Raw genomic sequence first — 14,727 nt, 5'->3', positions numbered from 1 at the left:
TCTAGATTACACTTTACAAACATGATTAACCACATCACATCAAATAAGTGCAAAATGAAAGATAGTATTGCCAGTCATATAATTACAGTAGAAATTAAAATCAATTTAAAAAACAGAGAAAACATGGTAAATGTTATATTTGGGATGGCATCAGTTTTTCTACAATAGGAACAATTCTGAAGGACAGAGTAAGCTGTGTACAGGCACAGCAAGAGGACTGTGCTTATATAATCAACGGTTCATCAGTAGATGAGGAAAAACAGTTGGCAAATGGAAAACTTTTTGGTCATGACTAAACGATAAGCATCTCAACCAGGAGTTTCGTGTTAATTCAAGACAAAGCAGGATTTTTGAGAACTTAAAATGCTGGGAAATATTATACACAAATTTTAGAATAAATTCACTATTCTAGAGCTATGTTTTTGCTGTTACAAAGCTTATAGTCTGATAGGGAAGACAAACAATAAATGCAAAAACAAGAGAAATTCCAATAGAGTTAAATGCTATGGAGAAGATAGAGTGTGGAGTTGGGATGGGGAGGGCTTCCTCCACAAGCATGGAGAGCCTTCCTGAACTGAGACCCAAATGACCTGAAGAATAAGCAGGAGTAAGTCATATGACGATCTGGGGGAACCAGCATTCCAGGACAGGTGCAAAAGCTACCGTTGCTGTGGGAAACAACCTTAGCATGTAAGAGAAACAGAAACAGGGCTGTGCAGCTGGAGAATAATAAGGCAAAGGGAAAGTGGAGGCAGAGACCAGACCGTATAGGACCCCAAAGGCTCTGGTGTGACCATTTGTATTTGTTCTCTAGGTGAGTTTGAATTTTGGGAGAGCCATCTTTGCAAGCTTACATCAACAAGTTAGCCTATTTTCTAAAACTAGGACAATATGTGCTCATTATAGGATGTTTGGAAATTACAGAAAAATATATAAAGAAAGTAAAGTGGCAATTAAAAACTCAGAATCCATCCTGTAACTTACAGATCCAGAACAGAGATCACATTTTATGTGTTTTGTAAGAGAAAAAAGAACGCATTTATCACAAAGCAACATTTATCACACACACACAAACACATAAAATGTATCAGTTTAAAAAAATCAAAAAACTTGCTTTTAAAAGCACTGAAATTTTTTCAAGAAATTATTGTTTAATGAAAATGTGCCATTGATGTAAATGGTATTTTAAAAATCCAGCTAGCATTCATAGAACATTGTTTCTTTTCAGGTTTGCAGATTTTATCAGGGGTATGCTGAAACTAATTCTTCTCCTCCTGTTTTCTGGGGCTACACTATCATCCACGTGGTTCACCCTGACCTGTTTGAACAGCATCACACACCTGCCTTTAACCACAGGTGAGCACAGACTGTTTTGAACTTTGAATAAATAGTTTCAGTTTATAGAAGTATATACACACTGACAGTAGGACTTTTTCCATAAGTAATTGTTAAGTATACAAAAAGGTCTCTCTTGTCTAGCCATCAGACCATCATCCTATCTAAAAAGAGCTCAAGAAATAACTAAAAACATTTCCATTGGATTTTGCATATGGAAATGTATAATCTTTAGCCTAAGCTTATATAGCATGGAAAAGCTTATATTCTTTTAAAAATCATATCAGAGCATAATACAAGTATTTTTTATCTTCTTTATAGCCGTTACATGATTGTTAAACAGGAAGGAAAATGAACAAAGGCAAAAAGCTATGATGTTTCAAGTACACACCAGTAAAATTCTTTGAATGAGCACCTGTAGGTTTATTTTACATTTAGCCTTTAAAAAATTTTTTTATTCAATTTATTTAAACTAAAAACAAAAACAAAAACCAAACAGTTCACCATTTCTCCCACCACCCCCCACCTCTTGCAACCACCAGTCTGTTCTCTGTTTCTGTGAGCTTGGCTTGTTGGGTTTTTTTGTTTGTTTGTTTTTGATTCCATATATAAGAGAGATCATACAATATTTGTCTTTCTCTGTCTGACTTACTTCACTTAGCATAATATCCTCAAGATCTAAACATGTCACAAATAGCAAGATTTCATTCTTTATGGCTGAGTAATATTCTATTGCATATATATTCCACAATTTCTTTATCCATTCATCCATTGATGGACACTTAGGTTGTTTCCATATCTTAGCTATTGTAAATAATGCTGCAGTGAACAAGGGGGGTGTGTAGATACCTTTTTGAGATAGTGATTTCAATTCCTTCAGATAGGAAATGGAATTGCTGGATCATATGGTAGTTCTATTTTTAGTTTTTTGAGGAACCTCCATACTGTTTTCCATAGTGGCTGTATCAATTTACATTCCCACCAACAGTGTAGGAGGGTTCCCTTTTCTCCACATACTTGTCAACACTTGTTATTTCTTGTCTTATTGATAATAGCCATTCTGACAGGTGTGAGGTAGTATCTCGTTGTGATTTTGATTTGTGTTTCCCTGATGATTAATGATATTGAACTTCTTTTATTTGTCTGTTGGACATCTGTGTGTCTTCTTTGGAAAAATGAGTATTCAGATCTTCTGCCCATTTTTTAATTGCATTGTTTGCTTTTTGGTACTGAATTGTATGAATTCTTTGTATATTTTGGATATTAACCCCTTATCAGATATATGGTTTGCAATTTTCTCCCATTCAGTAGGTTGCGTTTTCATTTGTTGATGGTTTCCTTTGCCGTGCAGAAGCTCTTTAGTTTGATGTAGTCCCAGTTGTTCATTTTCACTTTTGTTCTTTCATTTTTGGTGTCAGGTTCAAAAAATTATTGCCAAGACCTATGTCAAGGAACTTACTGCCTATATTTTATTCTAGGAGTTTTATGGTTTCAGGTCTTACATTCAAGTCTCTGATCAATTTTGTGTTAATTTTTGCATACAGTATAAGATAGTGGTCCAAGTTCATTCTTTTGCATGTGGTTGTCCAGTTTTCCTAATATCATTTATTGAAGAGGCTGTCCTTTTCCTATTGCATAGTCCTGGCTTTTTTGTTGTAAATTAATTGACCATAAGTGTGTAGGTTTATTTCTGGGCTCTCTGTTCTGTTCCATTGATCTATGTCTCAGTTTTTATGCCAGTACTATACTATGTTAATTACTATAGCTTTGTAATATTGTTTGAAATCAGGGCGTGTGATGCCTCCGGCTTTGTTCTTCTTTCTCAAGGTTGCTTTAGCTATCCAGGGTCTTTTGTGGTTCCACACAAATTTTGGGATGGTTTGTTCTATTTCTGTGAAAAATGCCATTGGAATTTTGATAGGGATTGCTTTGAATCTGTAGATCGCTTTGGGTAGTATGGACATTTTAACAATAGTAATTCTTCCAATCTATGAGCACAGAATATCTTTCCATTTATTTGTGTCTTCTTCAGTTTCTTTAATTAATGTCTTATAGTTTTCAATATACAGATCTTTCACCTCCTTGGTTAATTTTATTCCTAGGTATTTTATTATTTTGATATAATTGTAAATGGGATTTTTTTTCTTCATTTCTCTTTCAGATAGTTCATTACTAGTATAGAGAAATGCAAGATTTTTCTGTTGATTTTGTAGCCTACAGTTTTACTGAATTTATTAGTTCCAACAGTTTTTTGATGGAGTCTTTAGGATTTTCTGTATATAATATGTCATCTGCAAATAGTGTCAGTTTTGCTTCTTCCTTCCCAGTTTAGATGCCTTTTTTTTTTTCTTTCCCAATTGCTGTGACTAGGACTTCCGAATACCACGTTGAATAAAAGTGGGGAGAGTGGTTATCCTTGTCTTGTTCCTGATCTTAGAGGAAAAGCTTTCAGTGTTTTACCATTGAGTATGATGTTAACTGTGATCTTGTCATATATGGCCTTTATTATGTTGAGATACATTCCCTTTATACCTGCTGTGTTGAGCATTTTTATCATAAATGGGTGTTGAATTTTGTCAAATGCTTTTTCTCTGTCTATTGGGATGATCACATGATTTTTATCCCTTCATTTTGTTAATGTGGTGTATCACATTGACTGATTTGCAGATGTTGAACCAGCCTTGCGTCCCTGGAATAAATCTCACTTGATCATGGTGTATGATCCTTCTAATGTATTGTTGAATTTGGTTTGCGATTTTGTTAAGGATTTTTGCATCTGTATTCATCAGGGATATTGGCCTGTAATTTTCTTTTTTTGTGGCATCCTTATCTGGTTTTGGTATCAGGGTAATGCTGGCCTTGTAAAATGTATTTGGAAGTTTCCCCCTCTTCTGTTTTCTGGAAGAGTTTGAAAAGGATTGGTATTAGTTCACCTCTGAAAGTTTGGTAGAATTCACCAGTGAAGACTTTTGGTCATGGACCTTTGTTTGTTGAGAGGTTTTTGATTACTGATCCAATCTCCTCCTAGTAACTGATCTGTTCAAGTTTTCTATTTCATCGCAATTCAGGCTTTGTAGGTTGTATATTTCTAGGAATTTATACATTTCTTCTAGGTTGTCTATTTTGTTGGCATATAATTGTATCATAGTAGTCTCTTGTCCTTTGTGTTTCTGTGGTATCAGTTGTAACACCTCTTTCATTTCTAACTTTATTTATTTGAGTCCGCTCTCTTTTTTTCTTTGTGAGTCTAGCTAAGGAGTATAATATAGGCAGTTTACTTATTATTAGCTCATCCAATTGACCTGAAACATTTATAGCTGCAGTTGTTTTTAATTGCTATTAGTATCATTTGGGGGTCTATATTAGTCTTTCTATGGCTGCTGTTAATAAGTTACCACAAACATAGTGGCTTAAAAAAACACCAATTTATTATCATATATTTCTGTAAGTTAGAAGTCCAACTCGAGTCTCATGAGGCTAAAATCAAAATGTGGGCAGATACTAGGGAAGAATTTGTTTCCTTGCCTTCTCTAACTTCTAGAGGCTGCCCACATTCCTTGGCTTATGGCTCCCTTCATCCATCTGTAAAGCTGGCAACAGCAGGTCAAGTCCTTCTCATATTGCATCTCATATTGCATTGTTCCTTCCTTCCAAGGTCTCCTCTTCCTCTGAACTTCATATTCTGCCTCCTTCTTCTACTTTTAAGGATCCTTGTGATTACATTGGGTCTACCGAGGTAATCCAGTATAGTCTCCCAATTTTAAAATCAGCTGATTAGCAACCTTAATTCCATCTGCAGCCTTAATCCTTTTTGCCATGTATGAAAACATTCACAGTTTCCAGGAATTCACACATGAATATCTTTTGGGGGAAGGAGGGGACATCATTCCGCACAGTAATAAGTATGAAACAGGAAATGAGGGTGGCAGTGTCGTTCTGATTACAAGATTTGAGAAGTTGTATAGTGCCTGTCAGATGTACACATCCCATTAGTAAGTAATTGTGGTTATTTAAGAATGAAGTAAAAATCTATTTCTTTCAATATATGAGTATTTTTTAATGGCCACTAAATTATTAGGACATATATATATTTATTAAGTTGTTTGGACCGAACCATGTAATTAACAGAATTGTTAGCTATTTCCTTTGGCCTCGAGGCACCACTAAAAAATTACTGAGATACAAAGGGTGCTGAGAAGGAAGGTTTGGAAACCTCTGCTCTGTACCGTCCTGCTGGGATTCCCTCTTTTCAGTGTTTATTGCTTTGCCTATAAATCCCAGTTGTCCAGAGTAATCTTTCTTTGGATACTTCGCACTTTTAACATACTAACATTCTTTCATTAGGGTTTTGAGCAATTTTGGCGAGTGTCCTGAGCCAGAATTTTTTATTATTCTGGTATAGTTTCAACTTTAGCAGCTGTACAACATTCTGGTGGAATAGTTTTAGTTTACAACTCTTCTTGTACATAGCATTACACTCAAATTTTTTTTTTGATACTGTATGTCAAGTATGCATCTGTTAGGTTTCACAAGAATATAGGCATGAGTACATGATGAACAGATTTGCTCCCTTGAATTAAGTGCAGAATATTCATTATAAGATAGTACGTTCATTAAATTTCATGTATTTGCTATTTAACCTGATAAAATTAACAGTTTTATCTCTGGATGGAGGAGATTTAGTTTTTTACCTCCTTTTTTTGTCTGGATTTGTAACACTGAATTTGTTTTACTTTTATAATCAGAAAACATATATATATATTTGAAAACTATGCATCTTTTTATTTTATTTTTTTAACATCTTTATTGGAATATAATTGCTTTACAATGGTGTGTTAGTTTCTGCTTTATAACAAAGTGAGTCAGCTATACATATACACATATCCCCATATCTCCTCCCTCTTGCGTCTCCCTCCCACCCTCCCTATCCCACCTCTCTAGGTGGTCACAAAGCACTGAGCTGATCTCCCTGTGCTATGCGGCTGCTTCCCACTAGCTATCTGTTTTACATTTGGTCGTATATATAAGTCCATGCCACTCTCTCACTTCGTCCCACCTTACCCTTCCCCCTCCCCGTGTCCTCAAGTCCATTCTCTACATCTGCATCTTTATTCCCGTCCTGCCCCTAGGTTCTTCAGAACCTTTTTTTTTTTTTTAGATTCCATATATATGTGTTAGCATATGGTATTTGTTTTTCTCTTTCTGACTTACTTCACTCTATGAAGTAGAGTATGACAGACTCTAGGTCCATCCACCTCATTACAAATAACTCAATTTTGTTTCCTTTTATGGCTGAGTAATATTCCGTTGTACATATGTGCCACATCTTCTTTATCCATGCATCTGTCGATGGACACTTAGGTTGCTTCCATGTCCTGGCCATTGTAAATAGAGCTGCAATGAAAGTTGTGGTCCATGACTCTTTTTGAATTATGGTTTTCTCAGGGTATATGCCCAGTAGTGGGATTGCTGGGTCGTATGGTAGTTCTATTTTTAGTTTTTGAAGGAACCTCCATACTGTTCTCCATAGTGGCTGTATCAATTTACATTCCCACCAACAGTGCAAGAGGGTTCCCTTTTCTCCACACCCTCTCCAGCATTTATTGTGAAAACTATGCATCTTTTTAAATCTTTAAAGAAAATTGATGTAATTGACCCCAGTCAAGACTGTTTTCCCATTCTGTCCTTAAAAATAATTATGTTGGACAGAAAGGAAAGCAGAATTCTAAATTAAATCAAGGCTAGAATTGAGAGGTTGAGTTTGAGGTAGACATCTTAACAATTGAATTTATAAATTCTACTGCTTTTGAATGTAAGTCTGTTTATTAATGTCACTTAGAAACTCCTGAAAGATGCATTTTTAAAAATATGTTTATTGGAGTATAATTGCTTTACATTGTTGTGTTAGTTTCTGCTCTACAAAGATGCATTTTTAACTTACAAATACATTGGGTTAAGGACTAGATTTGTTCACATACCTTCTCTGAATTACCATAGTATTTTTTTTCTCTTTCCTGATACCACTTAATAGTTACTTGAGTATATGTCTTATCTCCCTACCAGTCTGAAAATCTGGAGCATGGACTTTTGCCTTTTAAATTCTGACCCCCAACTCCCACCCCAGTACCTAGCATAAGCCCTGAGTAATGAATGAATGAGTGAATGAATGAAGTATATTTTGTCTCCATTTTGAATCTCAGTAGATATGACTTATTGCCAATAATAGTCAGGAAACTTAGCCACTCTGTTATTCAGCACTAGCTGTAAGAAGGCAAAAGGGCATATTTTAATGGAACAAAAGAGAATTTGAATAAATCTGTCACAGACACTCTTACTGCCTTTGTAAAAATCTGACCTAATTCCTTTTAAGTAAAAAAGGTTTCATGAAAGGGAACTTACTACAAAATCTAATTATAGACACATCTAGACCTTTAGGCTGATATTTAAAGTCAGTAATGGCAAATTCATGTTTCTTTTTTTACCAGAGTCATTCTTTTTTTTTTTTTTAATTGAAGTATAATTGCTTTACAATGGTGTGTTAGTTTCTGCTTTAAAACAAAGTGAATCAGTTATACATATACATATGTTCCCATATCTCTTCCCTCTTGCATCTCCCTCCCTCCCACCCTCCCTATCCCACCCCTCTAGGTGGTCACAAAGCACCGAGCTGATCTCCCTGTGCTATGCGGCTGCTTCCCACTAGCTATCTATTTTACATTTGGTAGTGTATATATGTCCATGCCACTCTCTCATCCTGTCACATCTTACCCCTCCCCCTCCCCATATCCTCAAGTCCATTCTCTAGTAGGTCTGTGTCTTTATTCCCGTCTTGCCACTAGGTTCTTCATGACCTTTTTTTTTTTCCTTAGATTCCATATATATGTGTTAGCATACTGTATTTGTTTTTCTCTTTCTGACTTACTTCACTCCGTATGACAGACTAACACCATCCACCTCATTACAAATACCTCCATTTCATTTCTTTTTATGGCTGAGTAATATTCCATTGTATATATGTGCCACATCTTCTTTATCCATTCATCCGATGATGGACACTTTGGTTGCTTCCATGTCCTGGCTATTGTAAATAGAGCTGCAATGAACATTTTGGTACATGACTCTTTTTGAATTATGGTTTTCTCAGGGTATATGCCCAGGAGTGGGATCGCTGGGTCGTATGGTAGTTCTATTTTTAGTTTTTGAAGGAACCTCCATACTGTTCTCCATAGTGGCTGTATCAATTTACATTCCCACCAACAGTGCAAGAGGGTTCCCTTTTCTCCACACCCTCTCCAGCATTTATTGTTTGTAGATTTTTTGATGATGGCCATTCTGACCGGTGTGAGATGATACCTCATTGTAGTTTTGATTTGCATTTCTCTAATGATTAAGGATGTTGAGCATTCTTTCATGTGTCTGTTGGCCATCTGTATATCTTCTTTGGAGAAATGTCTATTTAGGTCTTCTGCCCATTTTTGGATTGGGTTGTTTGTTTTTTTGTTATTGAGCTGCATGTGCTGCTTGTAAATCTTGGAGATTAATCCTTTAATCTGTTGCTTCATTTGCAAATATTTTCTCCCATTCTGAGGGTTGTCTTTTGGTCTTGTTTATGGTTTCCTTTGCTGTGCAAAAGCTTTTAAGTTTCATTAGGTCCCATTTGTTTATTTGTGTTTTTATTTCCATTTCTCTAGGAGCTGGGTCAAAAAGGATCTTGCTGCGATTTATGTCATAGAGTGTTCTGACTATGTTTTCCTCTAAGAGTTTGATAGTGTCTGGCTTAACATTTAGATCTTTAATCCATTTTGAGTTTATTTTTGTGTATGGTGTCAGTGAGTGTTCTAGTTTCATACTTTTACATGTACCTGTCCAATTTTCCTAGCACCACTTATTGAAGAGACTGTCTTTTCTCCACTGTATATGCTTGCCTCCTTTATCAAAGATAAGGTGACCATATGTGCGTGGGTTTATCTCTGGGCTTTCTATCTTGTTCCATTGATCTATAGTTCTGTTTTTGTGCCAGTACCATACTGTCTTGATTACTGTAGCTTTGTAATATAGTCTGAAGTCAGGAAGCCTGATTCCTCCAGCTCCATTTTTCGTTCTCAAGATTGCTTTGGCTATTCGGGGTCTTTTGTGTCTCCATACAAATTGTGAAATTTTTTGTTCTAGTTCTGTGAAAAATGCCTGTGGTAGTTTGATAGGGATTGCTTTGAATCTGTAGATTGCTTTGGGTAGTAGAGTCATTTTCACAATGTTGATTCTTCCAATCCAAGAACATGGTATATCTCTCCATCTATTTGTATCATCTTTAATTTCTTTCATCAGTGTCCTATAATTTTCTGCATACAGGTCTTTTGTCTCCTTAGGTAGGTTTATTCCTAGATATTTTATTCTTTTTGTTGCAATGGTAAACGGGAGTGTTTTCTTAATTTCACTTTCAGATTTTTCATCATTAGTATATAGGAATGCAAGAGATTTCTGTGCATTAATTTTGTATCCTGCTACTTTACCAAATTCATTGATTAGCTCTAGTAGTTTTCTAGTGGCAGTTTTAGGATTCTCTATGTATAGTATCATGTCATCTGCAAACAGTGACAGCTTTACTTCTTCTTTTCCGATTTGGATTCCTTTTATTTCTTTTTCTTTTCTGATTGCTGTGGCTAACACTTCCAAAACTATGTTGAATAATAGTGGTGAGAGTGGGCAACCTTGTCTTGTTCCTGATCTTAGTGGAAATGGTTTCAGTTTTTCACCATTGAGGACAATGTTGGCTGTGGGTTTGTCATATATGGCCTTTATTATGTTGAGGAAAGTTCCCTCTATGCCTACTTTCTGCAGGGCTTTTATCATAAATGGGTGTTGTATTTTGTCGAAAGCTTTCTCTGCATCTATTGAGATGATCATATGGTTTTTCTCCTTCAGTTTGTTAATATGATGTATCACGTTGATTGATTTGCGTATATTGAAGAATCCTTGCATTCCTGGAATAAACCCCACTTGATCATGGTGTATAATCCTTTTAATGTGCTGTTGGATTCTGTTTGCTAGTATTTTGTTGAGGATTTTTGCATCTATGTTCATCAGTGATATTGGCCTGTAGTTTTCTTTCTTTGTGACATCTTTGTCTGGTTTTGGTATCAGGGTGATGGTGACCTCGTAGAATGAGTTGGGAAGTGTTCCTCCCTCTGCAATATTTTGGAAGAGTTTGAGAAGGATAGGTGTTAGCTCTTCTCTAAATGTTTGATAGAATTCGCCAGTGAAGCCATCTGGTCCTGGGCTTTTGTTTGTTGGAAGATTTTTAATCACAGTTTCAATTTCAGTGCTTGTGATTGGTCTGTTCATATTTTCTATTTCTTCCTGGTTCAGTCTCGGTAGGTTGTGCATTTCTAAGAATCTGTCCTTTTCTTCCAAGTTGTCCATTTTATTGGCATAGAGTTGCTTGTAGTAATCTCTCATTATCTTTTGTATTTCTGCAGTATCAGTGGTTACTTCTCCTTTTTCATTTCTAATTCTATTGATTTGAGTCTTCTCCCTTTTTCTCTTGATGAGTCTGGCTAATGGTTTATCAATTTTGTTTATCTTCTCGAAGAACCAGCTTTTAGTTTCATTGATTTTTGCTATTGTTTCCTTCATTTCTTTTTCATTTATTTCTGATCTGATCTTTATGATTTCTTTCCTTCTGCTAGCTTTGGGGTTTTTTTGCTCTTCTTTCTCTAATTGCTTTAGGTGCAAGTTTAGGTTGTTTATTCGAGATGTTTCCTGTTTCTTGATGTAGGCTTGTATTGCTATAAACTTCCCTCTTAGAACTGCTTTTGCTGCATCCCATAGGTTTTGGGTCGTCGTGTCTCCATTGTCATTTGTTTCTAGGTATTTTTTGATTTCCCCTTTGATTTCTTCAATGATCACTTCGTTATTAAGTAGTGTATTGTGTAGCCTCCATGTGTTTGTATTTTTTACAGATCTTTTCCTGTAATTGATATCTAGTCTTATAGCGTTGTGGTCGGAAAAGATACTTGATACGATTTCAATTTTCTTAAATTTACCAAGGCTTGATTTGTGACCCAATATATGATCTATCCTGGAGAATGTTCCATGAGCACTTGAGAAAAATGTGTATTCTGTTGTTTTTGGGTGGAATGTCCTATAAATATCAATTAAGTCCATCTTGTTTAATGTATCATTTAAAGCTTGTGTTTCCTTATTTATTTTCATTTTGGATGATCTGTCCATTGGTGAAAGTGGGGTGTTAAAGTCCCCTACTATGATTGTGTTACTGTCAATTTCCCCTTTTATGGCTGTTAGTATTTGCCTTATGTATTGAGGTGCTCCTATGTTCGGTGCATAAATATTTACAATTGTTATATCTTCCTCTTGGATCGATCCCTTGATCATTATATAGTGTCCTTCTTTGTCTCTTATAATAGTCTTTATTTTAAAGTCTATTTTGTCTGATATGAGAATTGCTACTCCAGCTTTCTTTTGATTTCCATTTGTATGGAATATCTTTTTCCATCCCCTCACTTTCAGTCTGTATGTGTCTCTAGGTCTGAAGTGGGTCTCTTGTAGACAGCATATATATGGGTCTTGTTTTTGTATCCATTCAGCCAGTCTGTGTCTTTTGGTGGGAGCATTTAATCCATTTACATTTAAGGTAATTATTGATATGTATGTTCCTATTCCCATTTTCTTAAATGTTTTGGGTTTGTTGTTGTAGGTGTTTTCCTTCTCTTGTGTTTCTTGCCTAGAGAAGTTCCTTTAGCATTTGTTGTAAAGCTGGTTTGGTGGTGCTGAACTCTCTAAGCTTTTGCTTGTCTGTAAAGGTTTTAATTTCTCCATCAAATCTGAATGAGATCCTTGCTGGGTAGAGTAACCTTGGTTGTAGGATTTTCTCCTTCATCACTTTAAGTATATCCTGCCACTCCCTTCTGGCTTCCAGAGTTTCTGCTGAAAGGTCAGCTGTTAACCTTATGGGGATTCCCTTGTGTGTTATTTGTTTTTCCCTTGCTGCTGTTAATATGTTTTCTTTATATTTAATTTTTGATAGTTTGATTAATATGTGTCTTGGCATGTTTCTCCTTGGATTTATCCTGTATGGGACTCTCTGTGCTTCCAGGACTTGATTAACTATTTCCTTTCCCATATTAGGGAAATTTTCAACTATAATCTCTTCAAATATTTTCTCAGTCCCTTTCTTTTTCTCTTCTTCTTCTGGGACCCCTATAATTCGAATGTTGTTGCGTTTAATGTTGTCCCAGAGGTCTCTGAGACTGTCCTCAGTTCTTTTCATTCTTTTTTCTTTATTCTGCTCTGCAGTAGTTATTTCCACTATTTTATCTTCCAGGTCACTTATCCGTTCTTCTGCCTCAGTTATTCTGCTACTGATCCCGTCTAGAGTATTTTTAATTTCATTTATTGTGTTTTTCATCGTTGCTTGGTTCCTCTTTAGTTCTTCTACATCCTTGTTAAATGTTTCTTGCATTTTGTCTATTCTATTTCCAAGATTTTGGATCATCCTTACTATCATTATTCTGAATTCTTTTTCAGGTAGATTGCCTATTTCCTCTTCATTTGTTAGGTCTGGTGTGTTTTGACCCTGCTCCTTCACCTGCTGTGTGTTTTTTTGTCTTCTCATTTTGCTTATCTTACTGTGTTTGGGGTCTCCTTTTCACAGGCTGCAGGTTCGTAGTTCCCGTTGTTTTTGGTATCTGTCCCCAGTGGCTAAGGTTGGTTCAGTAGGTTGTGTAGGCTTCCTGGTGGAGGGGACTAGTGCCTGTGTTCTGTTGGATGAGACTGGATCTTGTCTTTCTGGTGGGCACGTCCACGTCTGGTGGTGTGTTTTGGGGTGTCTGTGGCCTTATTATGATTTTAGGCAGCCTCTCTGCTAATGGATGGGGCTATGTTCCTGTCTTGCTAGTTGTTTGGCATAGGGTGTCCAGCACTGTAGCTTGCTGGTCGTTGAGTGAAGCTGGGTCTTGATGTTGAGATGGAGATCTCTGAGAGATTTTCACCGTTTGGTATTACGTGGAGCTGGGAGGTCTCTTGTGGACCAGTGTCCTGAAGTTGGCTCTCCCACCTCAGAGGCACAGCCCTGATGCCTGGCTGGAGCACCAAGAGCCTTTCATCCACACAGCTCAGAGTATAAGGGAGAAAAAAATAGAAAGAAAGAAAGAAAGAGGATAAAATAAAATAAAATAAAGCTATTATAATAAAAAATAAGAAAAAAAATTATTAAGAGTAAATGTATTCAGAAAAAATTTTTTTTAATTTTTAAAGATAGATTTATTAATTTTTTATAATAAAAAATAAGAAAAAAATTATTAAGAAAAAAATTTATTAAGAAAAAAAATTTTTTTATTTTTTTAAAATAAAAAATATGAAAAAACTTATTAAAAATTGTTTTTAATTTCTAAAAATAGAAAATAAGGAAAAAATTATTAAGAAAACATTTATTAGGAAAGAAAACAAAACCAAAAAAACACAAAAAAACAAAAAAACGGATGGACCTAACCCTAGGACTAATGGTGAAAGCAAAGCTATACAGACAAAATCTCACCGAGAAGCATACACATATCCACTCACAAAAAAAGGAAAAGGGGAAAAATTAATATATCCTGCTCCCAAAGTCCACCTCTTGAATTTGGGATGATTCGTTGTCTATTCAGGTATTCAACAGATGCAGGCACATCAAGTTGTTTGTGGAGCTTTAATCCGCTGCTTCTGAGGCTGCTGGGAGAGACTTCCCTTTCTCTTCTTTGTTCGTACAGCTCCCGGGGTTCAGCTTTGCATTTGGACCTGCCTCTGCATGTAGGTCGCCTGAGGGCGTCTGTTCCCCGCCCAGACAGAACGGGGTTAAAGGAGCAGCTGCTTCGGGGGCTCTGGCTCACTCAGGCCGGGGGCAGGGAGAGGTACGGAGGAGGCGGGGCGAGCCTGTGGCGGCAGAGGCCGGCGTGACGTTGCAGCAGCCTGAGGCGCGCCGTGCGTTCTCCCAGGGAAGTTGTCCCCAGACCATGGGAGCCCGGCAGCGGCGAGCTGCACCGGCTCCCAGGAGGGGCGGTGTGGAGAGTGACCTGTGCTCGCACACAGGCTTCTTGGTGGCGGCAGCAGCAGCCCTAGCGTCTCCTGCCCGTCTCTGGGTCCGTGCTGATAACCGCGGCTCGCGCCCGCCTCTGGGGTCCGCGCTGATAGCCACGGCTCGCGCCAGTCTCTGGAGTTTGTTTAGGCGGCGCTCTGAATCCCCTCTCCTTGCGCGCCGCGAAACAAAGAGGCAAGAAAAAGTCTCTTGCCTCTTCGGCGGCTGCAGACTTTTTCTCGAGCTCCCACCCGGCTAGCTGTGGCGCACTAGCCCCCCTCAGGCTGTGTCACGCCGCCAGCCCCAGTCCTCTCCTTGCGATC

General features: G+C 37.1%; 1 protein-coding gene across 4 annotated transcripts in view; it reads left to right on the top strand.

Annotated features, from left to right (window-relative positions):
* Positions 1-14,727, top strand: part of SLC49A4 (solute carrier family 49 member 4) — a 114,555-nt gene that overhangs the window by 57,289 nt on the left and 42,539 nt on the right. For 3 of the 4 annotated variants that reach the window (XM_036851169.1, XM_036851167.1, XM_036851168.1), the window contains exon 7: positions 1,229-1,356. In XM_036851169.1, the coding sequence (XP_036707064.1) occupies positions 1,229-1,356 (128 nt within the window). The remainder of the gene's footprint in view (positions 1-1,228; positions 1,357-14,727) is intronic. The other variant, XM_036851170.1, reaches the window with a different exon arrangement.

This window comes from Balaenoptera musculus, chromosome 4 (genome assembly GCF_009873245.2).
Source record: "Balaenoptera musculus isolate JJ_BM4_2016_0621 chromosome 4, mBalMus1.pri.v3, whole genome shotgun sequence".
NCBI classification, from domain to species: Eukaryota; Metazoa; Chordata; class Mammalia; order Artiodactyla; family Balaenopteridae; genus Balaenoptera; species Balaenoptera musculus.
Note: the sequence above shows the minus strand (reverse complement) of the source record. Positions and strands in the feature narration are given on the sequence as shown.